General features: G+C 41.8%; 1 protein-coding gene across 4 annotated transcripts in view; it reads right to left on the reverse strand.

Annotated features, from left to right (window-relative positions):
* The window catches only part of ptprn2 (protein tyrosine phosphatase receptor type N2), a 247,133-nt gene extending 226,861 nt beyond the window's left edge, over positions 1–20,272 (reverse strand). For 3 of the 4 annotated variants that reach the window (XM_071329112.1, XM_071329113.1, XM_071329111.1), the window contains exon 1: positions 19,999–20,271. In XM_071329112.1, the coding sequence (XP_071185213.1) occupies positions 19,999–20,077 (79 nt within the window). In that variant the 5' untranslated portion in view covers positions 20,078–20,271. Of the gene's footprint in view, positions 1–19,998 lie in introns of all 4 variants that reach the window. The other variant, XR_011666471.1, reaches the window with a different exon arrangement.
* Positions 20,273–20,979: the final 707 nt, after the last annotated feature.

Raw genomic sequence — 20,979 nt, forward strand, 5'->3', positions numbered from 1 at the left:
ATGGACACTCTTACTGACAGTTGTGGCTGCTTTGTGTGATGTATTGTTGTCTCTACCTTCTTGCCCTTTGTGCTGTTGACTGTGCCCAATAATGTTTGTACCATTTTTTGTGCTGCTACCATGTTGTGTTGCTACCATGTTGTTGTTATGTTGTGTTGCTACAATGCTGTGTTGTCATGTGTTACTGGCTTGCTATGTTGTTGTCTTATGTCTCTCTTTATGTAGTGTTGTCTCTCTTGTTGTGATGTGTGTTTTGTCCTATATTTATATTATATTTATTTATTTATTTTAATCCCAGGCCCCCGTCCCTGCAGGAGGCCTTTTGGTAGGCCGTCATTGTAAATAAGAATTTGTTCTTAACTGACTTGCCTAGTTAAATAAAGGTTAAATATTTTTTTTTTAAATAGGTTAGTATTGTGAAGTAACTACAATGTTGTTGATAGGTTTATCCTATATTAAAAACTGTTTTCAATGGCCTCAAGGTGAAATCCCTGAGTGGTTTCCTTCCCCTCAGGCAAATTATTTACAGTAGGAAGGATGCCTGTATTGATACACCATCCAAATTGCAATTAACTTCACCATGCTCAAAGGGAGAGTATAGCATGCCTGTCTGTCTTCAGGGGTACGACAGGGGGAAGAGAGAGAGAGAGAGAGAGATACTGCAGTCTGCAGTTCTAAACTATCAGATTATGTGCACCTGAATATTCATTACAGCCATACAGTGTTTCCTCCCATTGATTTATCATTCTGTATGCCCCCACACAGGTGGGTGACGTGCCTTATTTCAACATGGACAAAGCGGATGCTGTGAGGCTGGAAGTGAGTACAGCCACCTCCCACTGAGTGCTCTTCGCAACATATCTCATCCTGCCTAAATCCCAAATGGCAACCTATTCCAACCTACTCCTTTATAGTGCACTACTTTTGTCCAGGGTCGATAGGGCTAAAGTCACAAGTAGTGCACTGTATAGGAAATAGGGTGCCATTTGGGACGTAGTCCATCTCCGTAGCCATTGTAGCCGTGACCATACCTTTTATTATGATTATTATTTATTTTTTTTATTATTATTATTTTTTTTTATCCCCTTTTCTCCCCAATTTTCGTGGTATCCAATCGCTAGTAATTACTATCTTGTCTCATCGCTACAACTCCCGTACGGGCTCGGGAGAGACGAAGGTCGAAAGTCATGCGTCCTCCGAAGCACAACCCAACCTAGCCGCACTGCTTCTTAACACAGCGCGCCTCCAACCCGGAAGCCAGCCGCACCAATGTGTCGGAGGAAACACCGTGCACCCGCCCCCTCGGTTAGCGCGCACTGCGCCCGGCCCGCCACAGGAGTCGCTGGAGCGCGATGAGACAAGGATATCCCTACCGGCCAAACCCTCCCTAACCCGGACGACGCTAAGCCAATTGTGCGTCGCCCCACGGACCTCCCGGTCGCGGCCGGCTGCGACAGAGCCTGGGCGCGAACCCAGACTCTGGTGGCGCAGCATAGCACTGCGATGCAGTGCTCTAGACCACTGCGCCACCCGGGAGGCCCCTTATTATGATTATTGGCTTCTTCCTAGGACACACTCCTCTACAAGTCCTTTCCGTGCTGTTATCAGACAAAAAAGCAATTTTCGAAAGATTGCAGTCGGTAGGTGACAGCAAGGAAGTGTAATAAAAGGTAGTGGTGTTGGACAAAGAACAGTGCTTAAGTGAGGAAAAGGGAAGGTAACATGACCTGGAGACAAATTAGCATCCCTATGACACAGCGTCTTCTGATTTAAGAGCCTTGTCTCATTATACTGTAACACTCTGCACCTAAAACAGGGGAAATGTTTCAAAGGCAAGAAAACAAATACATGTGGGTCCACAAAAGGTACTATAGGGGTCAGGGGGGGTATTATTATAATTTGTTTATGAATATCACTAGCTGCAACAGAATACCATTGTTGATACAATTTGTATGTCTCTGTGCCCAGTATGAAGTTAGTTAAGAGGTCGTTTCCCAAGTCAATGCTAACTAGTGTTAGCGCAATGACAGTACATCCAACTCTGGGGAAGTAGTTAAATGTCTTCGTTGCCAAAATCTCAAACTCTCCCTTTAAAATGGAGCTAATTACAGTTTTTTTCTGCCTAGAAAATTCTTAGGGAGGCCGTCTACGTGATAATTTTCAGGATAGAAAAACAGTTTGTGTCAACTTAAACGACCGAAACTTGTTATAAATCCTGCAGAAAAGATAGAACTATACAGTGCATTCGGAAAGTATTCAGATTTTCCACATTCTGTTACGTTAGACTTATTTTAAAATGTATTAAATAGTTTTTTTTCCTCTCTCATCAATCTACAATCAATCTCATCAAATTACATAAGTATCCAGGCCCTTTACTCAGTACTTTTTTGAAGCACCTTTGGCAGCGATTACAGGTTAGAGTTTTCTTGGGTATGACGCTACAAGCTTGGCACACCTGTATTTGGGAAGTTTCTCCCATTCTTCTCTGCAGATCCTCTCATGTTCTGTCAGGTTGGATGGGGGGCGTCGCTGCACAGCTATTTTCAGGTCTCTCCAGAGATGTTAGATCGGGTTCAAGTCCAGGCTCTGGCTGGGACACTCAAGGACATTCAGAGACTTGTCCCGAAGCCACTCATGCATTGTCTTGGCTGTGTGATCAGGGTCGTTGTCCTGTTGGAAGATGAACCTTCGCCCCAGTCTGAGGTCCTGAGCACTCTGGAGAAGGTTTTCATCTGTACTTTGCTCCGTTCATCTTTCCATCGACCCTGAATAGTCTCCCAGTCCCTGCCACTGAAAAACATCCACACAGCATGATGCTGCCACCACCATGCGTCACCACGGGGATGGTGCAAGCTTTTCTCTAGACGTGACACTTGGCATTCATGCCAAAGCGTTCAAGCTTGGTTTCATCGGACCAGAGAATTTTGTTTCTCATAGTTTGAGAGTCTTTAGATGCCTTTTGGCAAACTCCAAGCGGGCTGTCATGTGCCTTTTACTGAGGAGTGGCTTCTGTCTGGCCACTCTACCATAAATGCCTTATTGGTGGAGTGCTGTCCTTCTGGAAGGTTCTCAAATCACCACAGAGTGACCATCAGGTTCTTGGTCACCTCCCTGACCAAGGCCCTTCTCCCCCAATTGCTTAGTTTGGTCCTGCATCTAGCTCTAGGAAGTCTTTGCGGTTACAAACTTCTTCCATTTAAGAATAGTGGAGGCCAGAGTGTTCTTGGGGACCTTCAATGCTGCCGAATTCTTTTGGTACCCTTCCCCAGATCTGTGCCTCGACAATCCTGTCTCGGCACTCTACGGACAATTCCTTCGACCTCTTGACTTGGTTTTTTGCTCTGACGTGCACTGTCAACTGTGGGACCTTATATAGACAGGCGTTTGACTTTCCAAATCATGTCCAATCAATTGAATTTACCACAAGTGGACTACAATCAAGTTGTAGGAACATCTCAAGGATGATCAATCGAAACAGGATGCACCTGAGCTCAATTTCGAGTCTCATAGTAAAGGATCTGAATACTTATGTAAATAAGGTATTTCTGTTTTCGAACATTTCTAAAAACGTAACAAAATGTGAAAAAAGTCAAGGGTGTGAATGCTTTCCGAATGCACTGTACAGTATATATAGATTTCTTTGAGAACTAACAATCAAATAAAAGCTAGACAGTCAGGGAGAATGGAAAATTCCAAAAACCGGGCATTCAGGGCACATGGCCATTCATTTTGTTATGTTTGAGCAGAAAAACACAGCCTTAGCCATGGCGAAATGCACATAATTTCTGGAAATTTGCTTAACATGGCAAAATTCTCTCAGCTCAATGGAAAAATGTGTAGAATTGCAGAAAAATGGCTTTAAAACAGCAGCAACAAAAAAATAGGCCACCAAGATATCTTTGCTTCTCTAAATAATAGACTATGTTAGAATTACATTTTACACTTCCAATGAACTGTGGGGAGATCAAAATCATTTGACTGTCTACCAAATCTACTCATTTTAAAATGTTGATTACTTCTACTTGTCATTATCATTCACCTGATGATAAGACAAGATGTGATTTCTTTTTTTTGCTAACATATGATGCGGGTCCCTGGGTCGCCAGTTTGCCTGGACAAGAAAAGTTTGAAAACCCCTCTTATAAGGAACATCTCATGTCAAGCCATATACTGTACGATGCAAATCATCACATCATTACACAATAATTCATGCTCTCTTTTTGGTTTCCATATGTATTTCACACCTTGGGTAAGAAGGCTTATAGTCAAACAAATTTGTTTCTCTTTAATAAATCATGATAAAATGCCCAGCCCAACACAGCACAAGAAAGCAATTTGTTGTGTAACCTCAACATTCTTTCTCAGAGGGCACATTGTAAGCAGGCAATCATTTCTCCAGTTAATCACCTTCACAACTCACTCTAATCACATGACCCACTGACATGCATGACATTGAGTTCAGAACACTGATTGAACAGGAGTCAGGAGGACCCTTGCACCCTTACACCACTGGCCATATGGAACGATGTGGTCAAACAGTATGCTCCCTCTGTGTTTCACAGAAATTCTGGGGAGGTCAGGCGACAGGACCGTCACTATGAATTAAAGATGGCACCGTGGCAACCAAGCAAAGCAACCGAGGCCGCTGAAATGGGCAGGATGACATTTTGCCTAACCCATTGAATGATTTCCCTCGTACCGACTTGTGGTAGGATGTTTAACAGGGAAGTCAAACGGGTCACTTTGCGTGTGCAAGCATTGCACAATTGAATGTTATTCAATCATTTAATTCACTCTGCTCGTGTGCGTCAGTGAGCGCCTGCAATGCCAAACTCTAAAATAGAACTTGGTTCTATTTGAGATGCTCGACACATTGCAAGTCCTGCCTCCTCCATATCCTTCTTGCTTTTCACAAAGATACAACCCACTTGGTTGCTTTAAAGACAAACAAGGAGATATTAATCAAAGATAGATAAAAAAGGAAACCAAGTTGGTTTTTAGTTAGTTGTGTATTAGTCCTCGGAGTAGAGAAACACACGATTGTTGTATGATCCGGGTCAAAATTCTACAAAGAACCAGCTATAATGGTGACCATATTCATGATCAGGTTAAATAACAACCCAACATTAATCTCCCAGGACAAACTGCTAGCAACACCTCTCTAGCTAAAAGTCCACGAATGCTTCATGTGTGTTTCGACCACAGCTGGTTTTGGTATTTTATCCTGCGTGTCATGATTGCGTCTGGTGGGGATAGACAAAATCAACGTGCGCACATGGACGCACGCGGACGGCCGGTTTAGCCATGGTGTAAGTCGAGAACGAAGAGCTCAGAGGCAAACGAACGCCTCCACATTTTCTCACCTTGCTTTGTGAACGCTCTCACCACCAGGCCTGCTCATTACATGGTTCCTGCTCAGGGATCCCCTATGTCAGGGTTTCCCAAACTGGTTTGGTATTGTATTGGCTTTCTTTTGAATCAGTTTTATCAAATTACGTTCTCATAGATAACGGGTTAAAAAAAACATCTGTACAATAAAATACCTTAAAACATTGTTTCAATGATAATGGGTTAATTGAACAGGTTTAATAGGCATGTTTTTCTAAGATGGAAGGTTACATAGAGCAAGGTTTCCCAAACATTAACACCATCATCCCGGAAACCCTAGACCCACTCCAATTCGCATACCGCCCCAACAGATCCACAGATGACGCAATCTCAATCGCACCCCACACTGCCCTTTCCCACCTCAGCAAAAGGAACAACCATGTGCAAATGCTGTTCGTTGACTACAGCTCAGCGTTCAACACCATAGCGCCCACAAAACTCATCACTAAGCTATGGAGCGTGGGACTAAACACCTCCCTCTGCAACTAATCCAGGACTTCCTGACGGGCCGCCCCCAGGTGGTAAAGGTAGGCAACAACACATCTGGCCACCCAGGGGTGCGTGCTTAATCCCCTCCTGTACTCCCTGTTCACCCACTACTGCGTGGCCACGTACAACTCCAACGGGTTTGCTGACGACACAAAGGTGGTAGGCCTGATCACCAACAATGATGAGACAGCCTATAGGGAGGTCAGATGTGTTGTTGGCAGTGTGTTGCCAAGACAACAACCTCTCCCTCAACGTCAGCAAGACAAAGGAGATGATCGTGGACTGCGCGAAAAGGAGGGCCGAACACGCCCTCATTCGCATCGACGGAGCTGTAGTGGAGCAGGTCGAGACTTTCAAGTTCCTTTATGTCCACATCAGCAACAAACGATCATGGTCCAAACACACCAAGAAAGGGGGCACGACAATGCCTTTTCCCCTTCAGGAGACTGAAAAGATTTTGAATGCATCCCCAGATCCTCAAAAAGTTATACAGCTGCACCAGAGAGCTTCCTGACCGGTTGCATCACAGCCTGGTATGGCAACTGCTCGGCATCCGACCGTAAGGCGCTACAGAGGGTAGTGCGTATGGCCCAGTACATCACTGGGGCCAAGCTTCCTGACATCAAATCAAATTACAGATATTTAGCAGATGTTATTGCATGTGTAGCGCAATGCTCGTGTTCCTAGCTCCAACAGTGCAGTAGTATCTAACAATACACAACAATACACACATCTAAAAGTAAAATAATGGAATAAAGAAATATTTACATATTAGGACGAGCAATGTCGGAGTGGCATTTATTAAAATACAGTAGAATAGAATACTGTATATACATATGAGATGAGTAAAGCATTATGTAAACATTATTAAAGTGACCTAGTGTTCCAGGACCTATAAACCAGGCGGTGACTCCAGTCACCCAGGTCATAGACTGTTCTCTCTGCTACCGCACGGCAAGCGGTACTGGAGCGCCAAGACTAGGTCCAAAAGGCTCCTTAACAGTTTCTACCCCCAATCCATAAGACTGCTGGCCAATCAAATGGCCACCCGGACTACTTGCATGTTTTTACACTGCTGCTACTCGCTGTTTATTATCTATGCATAGTCACTTTACCCCTACCAACGTACACATTACCTCAACTAACCTGTACCCCCGCACATTGACTCGGGTACCAGTACCCCCTGTATATAGCCTCATTATTGCTACTTTGTGTTACTTTTTATTTAATTTTTTACTTGATCTAGTAAATATTTTCTTAACCAACAATGCAGTTTTAAGAAAATAGAGTTAAGGGCTTGTAAGTAAGCATTTCACGTTAAGGTCTACACATGTTGTATTTGCCGCATATGACAAATAAAATTTGATTTGATCTCAGTGAACTAATCCATTGCGGAGGCAGCAGGGATGGCACAGTCCAAGAAGAAGGGGAGTGTGTGGCTAAGATGTACAATGCACTTCTCTCTCCAGAATGCACTTTCTCCCGCCAATTTGTGCACATTCATTGTTTCATAAAGTCATTGTGTGAATTGTTTCATTGTTAGTGTCTATCAATTCCCCCATAACATATAGGCCTATCACCAGCAGTCAACTCCTAGAATTTCTAATCTACAATGTTTGTTTGGTTGCGGAAATTTCTGTTAATACATTCAATATTTTATTATTCCAGTCTTTTACCGTTCTCATTGTCGGAGTGGGTACGCTGTTTGCAGAGCGCACAAACTATTCTATACTTTTGGATTATTTAATTCCATTTAAGAGTTTTGTCAATTTAGTCATTCTGTTTTTTTGGAGCGCTCCTGTCAATGTCGAGTAAGGACGTACACCTGAATACACATAGAAGTAGGCCTATAGGCTTCCTGGCCTGCGCAAAAATGTACGGCATATAAATGTGCCCATTTGGGGATCTGATAGAATTTCTGATTGGCTTAACGCACCACCACTAATGAGCCGTGGAGCTTCTCACATGAGCTTATTCACATTAAACAGCAAGAAAACAAAGTATTTTTCTTTACATCCATTGAGAATGACAATAGTTCCTCAATGTATTTGAAAAATCTTTCCAGCTCTCTCCCTTTCGATAACCACTCTCTGTGAAAGGGAAAAATGTCATGCTCTGATCCAGTGGAAACGACATAAAATACCTTATGACCTCTTATCCCTTGCACAAATAGCCTACAGCTGTCCCAAGCTCACTGGTGCAGGAAACTCTGAGGGCCCAGAATATTTTCTACAATGTTGCAAGTTTGCTAGCAATAGCTTCATGATGGACAAAAGTTGATACAATGTTTCAAGTTCGTTGCAGACAGGCCATGCTTTGCCAATGTGATTTATAGGATATTTATTTTTAATCGGGATATTTTCTACCTGCAGGCTGCAATGTTTTTATTTGTTGGCTTTATGTAGGCTATTTTTACATAGTTGGCAATGGCAAAGCATGGCCTGTCTGCAACGAACTTGAAACATTGTATCAACTTTTGTCCAGCATGAAGCTATTGCTAGCAAACTTGCAACATTGTAGAAAATATTACATAGTTGGCAACTTTTTAGGTTTGTATATTTTTGACAACAATTTTGAGATAAGAGGTTATAATAAATTAAATTAAACTGTTCCATGAAAATGTGCATTTGAAAACCATAATTGGAACACAGATCGGTAGAAATGGTAAGATAAATTGGCCTTCCACACGAGAAAGGTTGCCGACTCCTCAGCCAATTACCGGCAACTTCAGGAGAGTAACGGCAGAATCTGCGAAAGCCAGATCTCGGGCTCCCTCTTGAGTAATTTGTGTCCAGTGGTGTAAAGTACTTAAGTAGTACTTTAAAGTATTTTTACTTTCGTTTTTTTTAGGTATCTGTCCTTTACTTTACTATTTATATTTTTGACAAATTTTACCTCACTACAATCCTAAAGAAAAGAATGTACTTTTTACTCCATACATTTTCTCTGTCACTCAAAAGTATATTACATTCTGAATGCTTAGGAGCCTGATAAGAGTTCCAATTAAAAGATTGTCACCATTTGTTTATAATATTGTAGTCAATAAATTTGAACGTTTTATGTAAAGATTGTGTTTGGAGGCATTATTTCACATTAATGAACCAACTTAATTTCTTGATTACACGGAATTGATTTAATTGCTTGTAACCCAATTGAAGAATTTTGGATAGGTCATTTGAAAGCAAAAATTATACATGGAAGAAGATGAAAATATGTTATTTACTAGGTTTAACCAAAAAGGAAAAGTACGTTTTGAAAGAAATAGGTTGCAACTTTAAATATTGCTTTGTTAATAATCAAATATAACAGTTAGCATTGAATCATATTTGGTTTCAATTGAAAAAAACGAACTTATTTACTTGTAACCAGTTTAAGTATTTTTTTTAGGTTGATCCAAAGAGTCATTTTTTTTTACAGTGTACCTGGAACCAAAAAGGGTTATCCTGTGGGGACAGCCCAATAACCCTTTTGGAACCCTTTTTCTAAGAGTGTGGCCAGTATCTACTACAGTATGGATACTCTAGTGTGGCTCAGTTAGTAGAGCATGGCACTTGCAACACAAGGATAGGATAGTAGATTTGATTCCAGCTAGGGCCAGCTATGTGAAAATGTATGCATGCACTAGTGTAAGTCGCTTTGCATGGCATATGACTGGTGCTTATGAACTAACCACACAAGTCTTATTAAAAGCTGAATACTGGGTGTTAGAATCCTGTCTGGCACTCCATCTTTATGTGGCAGGAAGTTATTTTGTTTCTCCGGAGCGTACTGAAATAGCCCAGAGTGTTAATCAATAGTGCTAGCAAGCCCATTATTGCATTTAATCAGGCCTGGGATTGCTGAGATGAATTCCTCCGTCTGGCCACCACACCGGGATGACAGTGTCCTGAATACTCATTATTGCGTTAGTGTCCTCATTATACACCGTGACACTGCCGTACTGGACTGACCTTGTAAAGGACTTCCTCTATCAGCTCTCTCTAATTTACACTTAATACCAGTACACAGTCCCCCCCGAAGCAAGATAGGAGGAATGATACTGACATTCCGTGAAAGATTGCTCTGAGTGCATCCCAAATGGCAACCTCTTCCCTATTTAGTGCACTACTTTTGACAAGGCTCTAGTCAAACGTAGTGCACTACATAAGGAATAGTGTGCCATTTGGTACGCACACCCATCGCAATTCTGTGTGTTAATCTAGATAGTACATCCCACATTTCTTCACACAGTATTAAGTGATTCTTTCCCATTCGAGGCATAGATGTGTTACTGGATTTATTTGATTTGGTTCTATCATTGTCTATGTTCTAAGAGCTCCTGACAACTTTCTTGAAAGTATGTAGATTCCTCGAGAACACATCTGTTTTGAGCCTGGTGTGTTTTAGAGGGCCAGACTGCCATCTGGGTTGTATTCATTTGGCGCAAAACGGTAGAAACCGGACTGAAACCGGGATGAACTAATCAAATCAAATTGTATTTGTTACTTGCGCCAAATAGAACAGGTCTTACCATGAAATGCTTACTTACAATCCCTTAACCAACAATGCATTTATGAAAAAAAGTTAAATAAATATTTAACAAAATTAAAAAATTAAAATCTAAAGTAACAATAAAATAATAACAATAACAAGGCTATATACAGGGGGTTCCGGTAACGAGTCAATGTGCAGGGGTACAGGTTAGTCAAGGTAATTGAGGTAATATACATGTAGGTGGGAGTAAAGTGACTATGTATAGCTAAATAACAGTGAGTATCAGCAGCGTTAAAAAAACGGGGTGGAGTCAATGCAAATAGTCTGGGTAGCCGTTTGATTAGCTGTTCAGCAGTCTTATGGCTTGGGGGTAGAAGCTGTTTAGAAGCCTCTTGGACCTAGACTTGGCACTCCGGTACCGCTTGCCGTGCGGTAGTAGAGAGAGCAGTCTATGACTAGGGTGGCTGGAGTCTTTGACAATTTTTAGGGCCTTCCTCTGACACCGCCTGGTATAGAGGTCCTGGATGACAGGACGCTTGGCCCTAGTGACGTACTGGGCCGTATGCACTACCCTCTGTAGCGCCTTGCGGTCGGAGGCCGAGCAGTTGCCATACCAGGCAGTGATGCAACCAGTCAAGATACTCTCAATGGTGCAGCTGTAGAACGTTTTGAGGATCTGAGGACCCATGCCAAATCTTTTCAATCTCCTGAGAGGGGAATAGGCGTTGTCGTGCCCTCTTCACGACTGTCTTGGTGTCTTTGGACCATGCTAGTTTGTTGGTGATGTGGACACTAAGGAACTTGAAGCTACCTGAACTTGTCCAATAACAAACTCGTTTTGGTTTTCAGTTACAAAGCGTTTTGCTATTGTTTGCCCTAATAAATACAACCCAGTTCGTCTCCACCTTTAGTGTCTCTGTCTACTCCTAAAGGGAAGAACTTAGCCTTGACCTAAAGTGTGTTCTGGATGCTCACTGAGAACACTCAGAACAAAACACCCTCTCTCCAAAAAGCAGCCAGCCGAATATCTCCTAAGACAGATCTCCACTCCTGGAAACACGCGCACAAACTTGCCTGGAAACACGTACAGCGCAGCACAGCCACTTTGCTCTCTCTACCCATCTCAATAACCACTCAATGTCAATATAGTCCTCAGAGCATCTGGTTTGTTTTATGGCAGCGGCTCCGCTTCATCTGCCATCACACCATCCGTGGCAGCGTACAAAAGCTCTGAATACAGCCTGCTTTAGAGGTTTTACTGCAATGCAATACTAATGTATTACACCTCAAAGGCTGAACTTTGGGTTTAGTGCAAACTCAGAATCCCATCTGCCAATTTATGACTCACGGCATTTATGACTCACAGCAATAGAAAAGTATATTGAGCAGGGCTTCCATTGCGTCCATTTCCAAATAAACATTGGATTGTACCGCGTCATAATTCATGTGAGGTATTGAAAAATGAATGCTACAACAGCTGTATCTTGGTTTGGTGCAGCTGAGAGAAGTTTATCATAATATTCCTTGTTAGTTGGAATCAATAGCCATTTATTTCACTGGAGAACAGATGCGAGCTGAGAATTAGAACATGATGTTAGATCAATTACACTCCAATTAAACGCGGCAGCTGTCGGCATTATGAATCTATGAAAACAGACTTTACAAATCGCAGACCAACTGCTCAGTGATCGTAATTTCACCATAGAGTATAAGATTGTTTGCTTGCGTTTTATTGGCTCTTAACCACCCGGGCTATTTTGTTTGTTTTTTCGCATTGTTTGTAACTTATTTTGTACATAATGTTGCTGCTACCGTCTCTTATGACCAAAAAGAGCTTCAGGACATCATAACAGCGACTACTCACCTGGAATTGGACAAATATTATGTTTTTTTTTTTTATGAGTCAGACAGGAAGGATATACTCCAAACACCCGAACAGGCACTCCTCCTCGTCATTCGCAGGAGAAAGAAACAGATTTTTCGGAAGGAGATCGGGGTGCCTTGTGAGGATCAGGCGACGAGTGGCTAATCTTCCTTTGCCATCTGTACTCTTAGCCAACGTTCATCGCTGGAAAATAAATGGGAGGAACTAAAAGCACATATATCCTACCAACGGGACCTTCAAAACTGTAATATCTTATGTTTCACCGAGTTGTGGCTGGACGCTGACATTAATAACATACAGCTGGCGGATTATATACTCTATCGGCAGGATAGAACAGCAGCCTGTGGTAAGACAAGGGGTGGAGGTCTATGTATATTTGTAAACAACAGCTGGTGCACGATATCTAAGGAAGTCTCAAGGTTTTGCTCGCCTGAGGTAGTGTATCTCATGATAAGCTGTAGACCCCACTATCTACCTAGAGAGTTTATCTGTATTTTACGTAGCGGTCTACATACCACCACAGACCGATGCTGGCACTAAGACCGCACTCAATGCGCTGTATACCGCCATTAGCGAACAGGAAAACGCTCATCCAGAGGCAGAACTCCTAGTGGCCGGGGACTTAGATGCAGGGATACTTAAATCAGTTTTACCTCATTTCTATCAGCATGTTAAATGTGCAACCAGAGGGGGGAAAAAATAAAATGTAAATAGAAAACTAGACCACCTTTACTCCAAGCAAAAATTTAAGCAGGAAGCACCAGTGACTGTCTATAAAAAAGTTGTCAGATGAAGCATATGCTAAACTACAGGACTGTTTTGCTAGCACAGACTGGAATGTATCCTGGGATTCTTCCGATGGCATTGAGGAGTACATCACATCAGTCACTGGCTTCATCAATAAGTGCATCGATTACGTCATCCCCACAGTGACTGTACGTACAGACCCCAACCCCTCTTTTACGCTGCTGCTACTCTCTGTTTATCATATATGCATAGTCACTTTAACTATACATTCATGTACATACTACCTCAACAAACTAACATGGACCAAGCACACCAAGACAGTCGTGAAAAGGGCATGACAAAACCTATCCCCCCCCCAGGAGACTGAAAAGATTTGGCATGGGTCAAAACCCTCAAAAGGTTTTACAGCTGCACCATCGAGAGCAGTTGCCATACCAGGGAGTCAACTGGTTGCATCACTACCTGGTATGGCAACTGCTTGGCCTCCAACCATAAGGCACTACAGAGGGTAGCGCGTAAGGCCCAGTACATCACGAGGCCAAGCTTCCTGCCATCCAGGACCTCTATACCAGGCGGTGTCAGAGGAAGGCCCTAAAAACTGTCAGACTCCAGCCACCCTAGTCATAGACTGTTCTCTCTGCTACCGCACAGCAAGTGGTACCAGAGTGCCAAGTATAGGTCCACGAGTCTTCTAAACAGCTTTTACCCTCAAGCCATAAGACTCCTCAACATCTAATCAAACGGCTACCCAGACTATTTGCATTGCCCTCCCCCTCTATTCTACACTGACGCTACTCAGTTATCTATGTATAGTCACTTTAATAACTCTACCTACATGTACATATTACCTCAATTACCTCGACACTGGTGCCCCCACACATTGACTCTGTACCCGTACCCCCCTGTATATAGCCTCGCTATTGTTATTTTACTACTGCTCTTTAATTATATGTTACTTTTATCGCTTACTTTTTTTGGTATTTTCTTAAAACTGCAATGTTGGTTATGAGCTTGTAATTAATAATTTTACTGCAAGGTCTACACTTGTTGTATTTGACGCATGTGACAAATAATATTTGATTTATACGGGAGGATACCTGAGCCATCCGAAAATAAAACACACAGATATTGTACTCAAATCTCTATCCACTGGGATGATTTATAAACACTGCAACTTAACATCACCACTCACTGAATAGATCTGTGGGATGCCAGATGCCCATTGCTAGAGGGGATAGAGCGAAGCCAATGAATCATTGGGAGATAAAAGATAAGTTTGACAACCGCAGAGCACATTGAGTAGAGAAACCGCAGGCTTTGAAGACACACGTAGCTACCCACTGGGCTCAGACGTCAGTTCAACATCTGGTTTTGATTTACATTTGGTAGAGTAGTCAACTAACGTGAATTCAACGTGAAAAAAAATAAATAAATTGGCACCACGTCATTGGATTTAGGTTAAAAGTTGGGGAAGGGTCGTTCAAAATTCTGACGCAGTTGTCGAGTCAACACATCCGTCATTGCTGCTGTGAACCGCAACACAAGAGACATGCCAAACGGGAGATGTATAAAAAACATTTATTACAGTTGGTCGGAAGTTTACATACACCTTAGCCAAATACATTTAAACTCAGTTCTTCACAATTCCTGAAATTTTATCGTAGTAAAAAGCCCCTGTCTTAGGTCAGTTAGGATCACCACTTTATTTTAAGAATGTGACATTTCAGAATAATAATAGAGAGAATGATTTAATTTCAGCTTTAATTTCTTTCATCACATTTCCAGTGGGTCAGAAGTTTACATACACTCAATTAGTATTTGGTAGCATTGCCTTTAAATTGCTTAACTTGGGTCAAACGTTTCAGGTAGCCTTCCACAAACTTCCCACAGTAAGTTGGGTGAATTTTGGCCCATTCCTCCTGACAGGGATGGTGTAACGGAGTCAGGTTTGTAGGCCTCCTTGCTCGCACACGCTTTTTCAGTTCTTCCCACAAATCTTCCATAGGATTGAGGTCAGGGTTTTGTGATGGCCACTCCAATACCTTGACTTTGTTGTACTAAAGCCATTTTGCCACAACTTTGGAAGTATGCTTGGGGTCATTGTCTATTTGGAAGACACATTCGAGACCAAGCTTTAACTTCCTGACTGATATCTTGAGATGCTTCAATATATCCACATAATTTCCCCTCCTCATGATGCCATCTATTTGTGAAATGCACCAGTCCCTCCTGCAGCAAAGCACCCCCACACCATGATGCTGCCATCCCCGTGCTTCACGGTTGGGATGGTGTTCTTCGGCTTACAAGCATCCCCCTTTTTCCTCCAAACATAACGATGGTCATTATGGCCAAACAGTTCTATTTTTGTTTCATCAGACCAGAGGACATTTCTCCAAAAAGTACGATCTTTGTCCCCATGTGCAGTTGCAAACCGTAGTCTGGCTTTTTTGTGGCGGTTTTGGAGCATTGGCTTCTTCCTTGCTGAGCGGCCTTTCAGGTTATGTCGATATAGGACTTGTTTTTACTGTGGATATAGATACTTTTGTACCGGTTTCGTCCAGCATCTTCACAAGGTCCTTTGCTGTTGTTCTGGAATTTATTTGCACTTTTCGCACCAAAGTACGTTCATCTCTAGGAGACAGAACACGTCTCCTTCCGGAGCAGTATGACGGCTGCGTGGTCCCATGTTGTTTATACTTGCGTACTATTGTTTGTACAGATGAGCCTGGGACCTTCAGGCGTTTGGAAATTGCTCCCAAGGATGAACTAGACTTGTGGAGGGCTATACATTTTTTTTTCCTGAGGTCTTGGCTGATTTCTTTTGATTTTCCCATGATGTCAAGCAAAGAGGCACTGAGTTTGAAGGTGGGCCTTGAAATACATCCACAGGTACACCTCCAATTGACTCAAATGATGTCAATTAGCCTATCAGACGCTTCTAAAGCCATGACATCATTTTCTGGAATTTTCCAAGCTGTTTAAAAGGCAGTCAACTTAGTGTATGTTAACTTCTGACCCACTGGAATTGTGACACAGTGAATTAAGTGAAATCATCGGTCTGTAAACAATTGTTGGAAAGATTACTTGTGTCATGCACAAAGTAGATGTCCTAACCGACTTGCCAAAACTATAGTTTGTTAACAAGAAATTTGTGGAGTTGTTGAAAAATTAGTTTTAATGACTCCAACCTAAGTGTATGTAAACTTCCGACTTCAACTGTAATTGATGCAATTTCAATGTTGTTTGAGTGGCTTTGTTTATCACCAAATTAGCTTGAGATGATTTTACTGCAACACTGCATCCAAGTTGCTTGACGTAGACATTTTGAAAGAGCTGTAAGTCAAGGCAAGCTCATTAATATAAGCTCCCAGCCCCCTCAGCCTGTCTTTTCAAACTTTCTGGTAGTTAGCCTTGAGAGAAAAGTACTTTTCAGAATGACTGTTCAGGACCTTTAAGGTTAGGGTTAGGTAACATGCTAAGTACTTGCAATGTAAATAAAAAGTAGTTAGTAGTTAAAAAAGGTACTAATAAGCTAAAATGCTAAAGTTGTCTGTGACAAGATTCAACCATGCAGCCTTTGGGTTACTATACATTCAAGTTTTGCCTTAAGTAACATTCTCTCTTATGTAACTATACCAAAAGTGACATATCATACTAATCTGAGTCTCCCAGATTTACATTTAATATGTTACGTCTTGTTTATGAGACCAGGCTGCTCCAATAGACTTTAAGAGGCCAAACATGAACAATCCCCTATGCCTTTGTTATTAATCTATAACATACCTAGTCCTATTTACTTATGCATCTCTTTGTCTAATCCTCGATGCAGTGTTGTAGTACTCAAGACCGGTTTCGGTCTCGAGTCCTATCTCGAGATCACAGTGTGTCTCGGTCTTGTCTCGGCGTAGGATACACTCGATCTTGATGGTATCGGACAATGAGTACGCAAAATTTCTTGCTGAGACCAAGCCAAATAATCACACTCCTTTCATGACAAAATGTCCTATTGCCTATTGAAACCTGGACTTCCTACTTTACTCGTAACATTTTCTGTCCGTTACTTTCATTGGGAAAATATCCTCAAACTTTGTTGTGCTTGTCAGAATTTCCTTGATTCGCTGGTAAGGAAGAGTGGGGGATATCGTTTAAAAGTTGCCCCCCCAGTATTAGTAACGGGAGACCGGGGGAAGTTGCAACATAGTGTCTTTTTGATCTATTATTGACCTGCTTGGGTTAGTGATCATTTGTAGACTGGCTCTCTACTTGCCTTTCGCATGCATCCCCCCCCATTCTGAATGTCTACAGGATCCATATGTTGTTCTGAAATATGAACACAGAAATACTGGACATTTTGCAGTCTTATTATGGTGACAATTTGACACAATTACAACCATGTTCTTGAATTGCACTCACATTTGTCTGGTCTCCGTCTTGACTTGGTCTCGTACCTCTACCGGTCTCGATCTTGGCTCAGACTCAATTTGCTCCGGTCTTGGTCTTGCTTTAGGTGGTCTCGAAAAACACACTGCCTTGATGTAATTACTTTCTAGTCATGCTTGTGTGAGATGCAAAGTGCCTGTCTCCCTAAATTAAACCATTCCCTCTTTCCAGGTAGTCTGATGAGATACATACTTCATGGTTTCTCTACGTCCCAAATGGCACTCTATTCCCTATGTTGTAACACTACCATGACCAGGGCCCAGTGCGGGCATAGGGCAGTAGGCTGGATTCAAACCTTTAACACAACCTCTCTCCACTGTAATCCTCTTCAATAAAGTAAAAAAATACCTTAAAATATTTATTCAATAAAAAAAAGAAAAAGGTAATGCACTATGCAGGGATTTGGGTGCAATTTGGGACACAAACTATATATCCCCATTGCCAGAAATCAAATGACAACACCCTCAGCTCTGTCATCAAACAGCCTCTATACTCTGATCCTGAATCTGTGGTTATTAATTCCACTCCAAGCCTTTGTTTAGCTCTTCAAGTAACTGATATTTATAGCAGCTCAGATATCACCTCTCTACCACCATCTCCTTTTTTTCAGAGCTCCCATGTGCTATTTGATGTTATTACACACATACAGATGACACAGTACACACACTCAGATCCGCAGTAGGCTACACAACACAAGTCCAATCAGTGCGCTTCCCGGCAACAGTGCAAGGCACACTGGGACTCATTAAAAACAATAACTGTCTCAAACAGACACTGACAAAAAAAAATACAAAAAATAAAACAAGCATGAATTTCAACAATGAGAGGGATTCTCCAATGATTGTGTCAGAATTCTCTGTGGGAACACGGCTGACTCATTCAGGATTAACAGAGACAGAGCCTGCGTTCCAAATGGCACCCTTTTCCCATAATGCACTACTTTTTATCGGGGCCAATAGGGCTCTGATCAAAAGTAGTGCACACTAGGGCATACGGTGCCATGTGGGACGCAATAACTGTCTCAAACAGACACTGACAAAAAAAAATACAAAAAATAAAACAAGCATGAATTTCAAAAATGAGAGGGATTCTCCAATGATTGTGTCAGAATTCTCTGTGGGAACACGGCTGACTCATTCAGGATTAACAGAGACAGAGCCTGCGTTCCAAATGGCACCCTTTTCCCATAATGCACTACTTTTTATCGGGGCCAATAGGGCTCTGATCAAAAGTAGTGCACACTAGGGCATACGGTGCCATGTGGGACGCAGACACTCAACAGTGGCTCCAAAGCTAAAAACACCATTTTGATCAGTTCTCTTAAATGCTGTACCATTCTCATCCCTATTCCTTTCACAAAATGATTTTTCCAGTTAGAGTTTCACTGAGAGCATTGTGGGAACTTGTTGTTAGACTGGCACAGATCGAGACAAGGTGAAAGACCAACAGTCAGAGGGAATCAGACAGGACAGACATATTGGCCTGCAGTTTTATTGAGAGGCCTACTAAGAAACAGAGTAAAGTAAAATAATACATTGTCACATTCCAAACGTACATATGGCAACTGACTCCATGATCTGATCCTGGTTCAGAGAGAATGATACTGCAGGTCACCACTCCCACACAGACACTAGACACACACTGATTCAGGATCAATAAGATGACAGCAACCCTGCTTATCATTCTGACACGGGCACCAGAAACACTCACCTCTAAAATTCAGCTCTATGCCACCTGGTAATAAACCTACCGTCTCTGCACTGCAAGGAAACTTCAACAAAAAAGGGACCATTTATCCACAAAGGCTTCTGAATGTTACACACAGTGTTAAACTGGCGCAAGGCAGGGAAAACCAATCAAAATACCTGTATAAACGGCAGATTTCCATGTCAAGACTAAAATCAACCAAGAATGTGTATGTGCTATCCTTTAGAGATGACTACCATGCCAATAAGCACATATCTATCTAGAGAAAGGAAAATGTCAAAAAATGTTTACAATTTACATAGTAGATATCATGTAGTATGTTTTTATTAATAGGACACCAATAAACTCATGAGCCACACATAGTTCTCATTTTAAAGGGGCAATCTGGGATTGGTGCATCTATTTAAGGATTTCTAAATTAATTATATACGTGTCTAAACTGTCTAACCCCATCAGGAACCAAAATAAGCTTGTTTTACTCCATTGTTTGAAAACAATGTCACTGTAAACAAATACCGTATAGCTTAAAAACATGGTTAAAACGAATATTAGAAAATTATACAGTAGTTGATTATTTTAATCATTAACGTCAACCTGGGACACTCACTAAGTTTCTGTCCTGAAGTTGAAACCTGTCAATTAACCTGCCCTGTTTTGATCTTCCATTTCCCCTGGTTAGTATTAGTGAGAATACCTAAACGCTAGCTTTTTTGTCTATTTTACTTCTGTGTTTTTCCATAAACTATACCTTCCGCGGACCATATGCCTGCCCAAAAGCCCATCTTTCGCATTGCAACACCTGGGCAGGTAAGTATATTTTTTTACTTTAATACAAAATGGTCACATATTGACCACGACTCTCGACTTACCATATTTGCTGTCAGCGAAGGTAGTTGAAAGAGACTGGGAAAGATACAACACAGCGAAGATGGAACACGGTGAATCCATTAGGCTACTCTTTACTAATCCATTGCACACCTTTGCTAAAACATCATAATGTCAGTTTTCGATAAAGATGGTCGAAAATCGCTGGATGAAAAAACAGCGAATTAAAGTAGGAGATTTGCGGAGCAATGTCTCGGGTCCGCCACTTCACTCCTGCAGTCGCGACAGGATTCAGCACCGCGAACAGCAACCTTCAGAAGGCGCCCCTCCTAAATTCTGACGTCAAACAGGCATGGCGAGGGGCCCGTGCATGGTCGCTGAGTATGCACCTCATGCATTAATCAATGATTTGCCAGTCTAACCACGAACATGGTACAAACAGACACGGAAAAAAAAGACAAAGTGAAATTGAACAGAAGTTGATGAAATAAAACAACTCTAGCGTAGGCAATAGAAAAGGTAAAACCAAAATATGCAATACCAATACATCCAAGTGGGCTAGAGGGAAGTCTTTTCAAGTCTATCAGAAAGTCAGTCACTCAGTACATGATTTATATTTATACAGGGGACTCGTACCAGGGTTCAATCACCAGCTGTAATGGGAATGCAAATGCATCGCAAATTGCACCCTTTCCCCCCCTATAGGCCCTGTTCAAAAGCAGTGCACTAACAGTCTAATGTAAATGAACGCATTAATAGTGGACTCAACATCTGAATAAACCATCAAGTTAATATCATTTTCTGTAACAGTAGCAGGAGAATTCTATAATACCATATCATGGCTACTCAAGTGTATACAGAATACTTGTAAAAACCATATAGGTTGGTTGGCTGTTTAGCAACAAAACCGATGCACGCGCAAGCATGGGATAAAAAGGTTGCGGTTGGCTTAGATTGTTGACATGTAAGCTATATTTCGTCAGCATACATTAATTTGCACAATGACCACTTGTCTCTCAAATACA

Source organism: Salvelinus alpinus, chromosome 10, assembly GCF_045679555.1.
Source record: "Salvelinus alpinus chromosome 10, SLU_Salpinus.1, whole genome shotgun sequence".
Taxonomy (NCBI): Eukaryota; Metazoa; Chordata; class Actinopteri; order Salmoniformes; family Salmonidae; genus Salvelinus; species Salvelinus alpinus.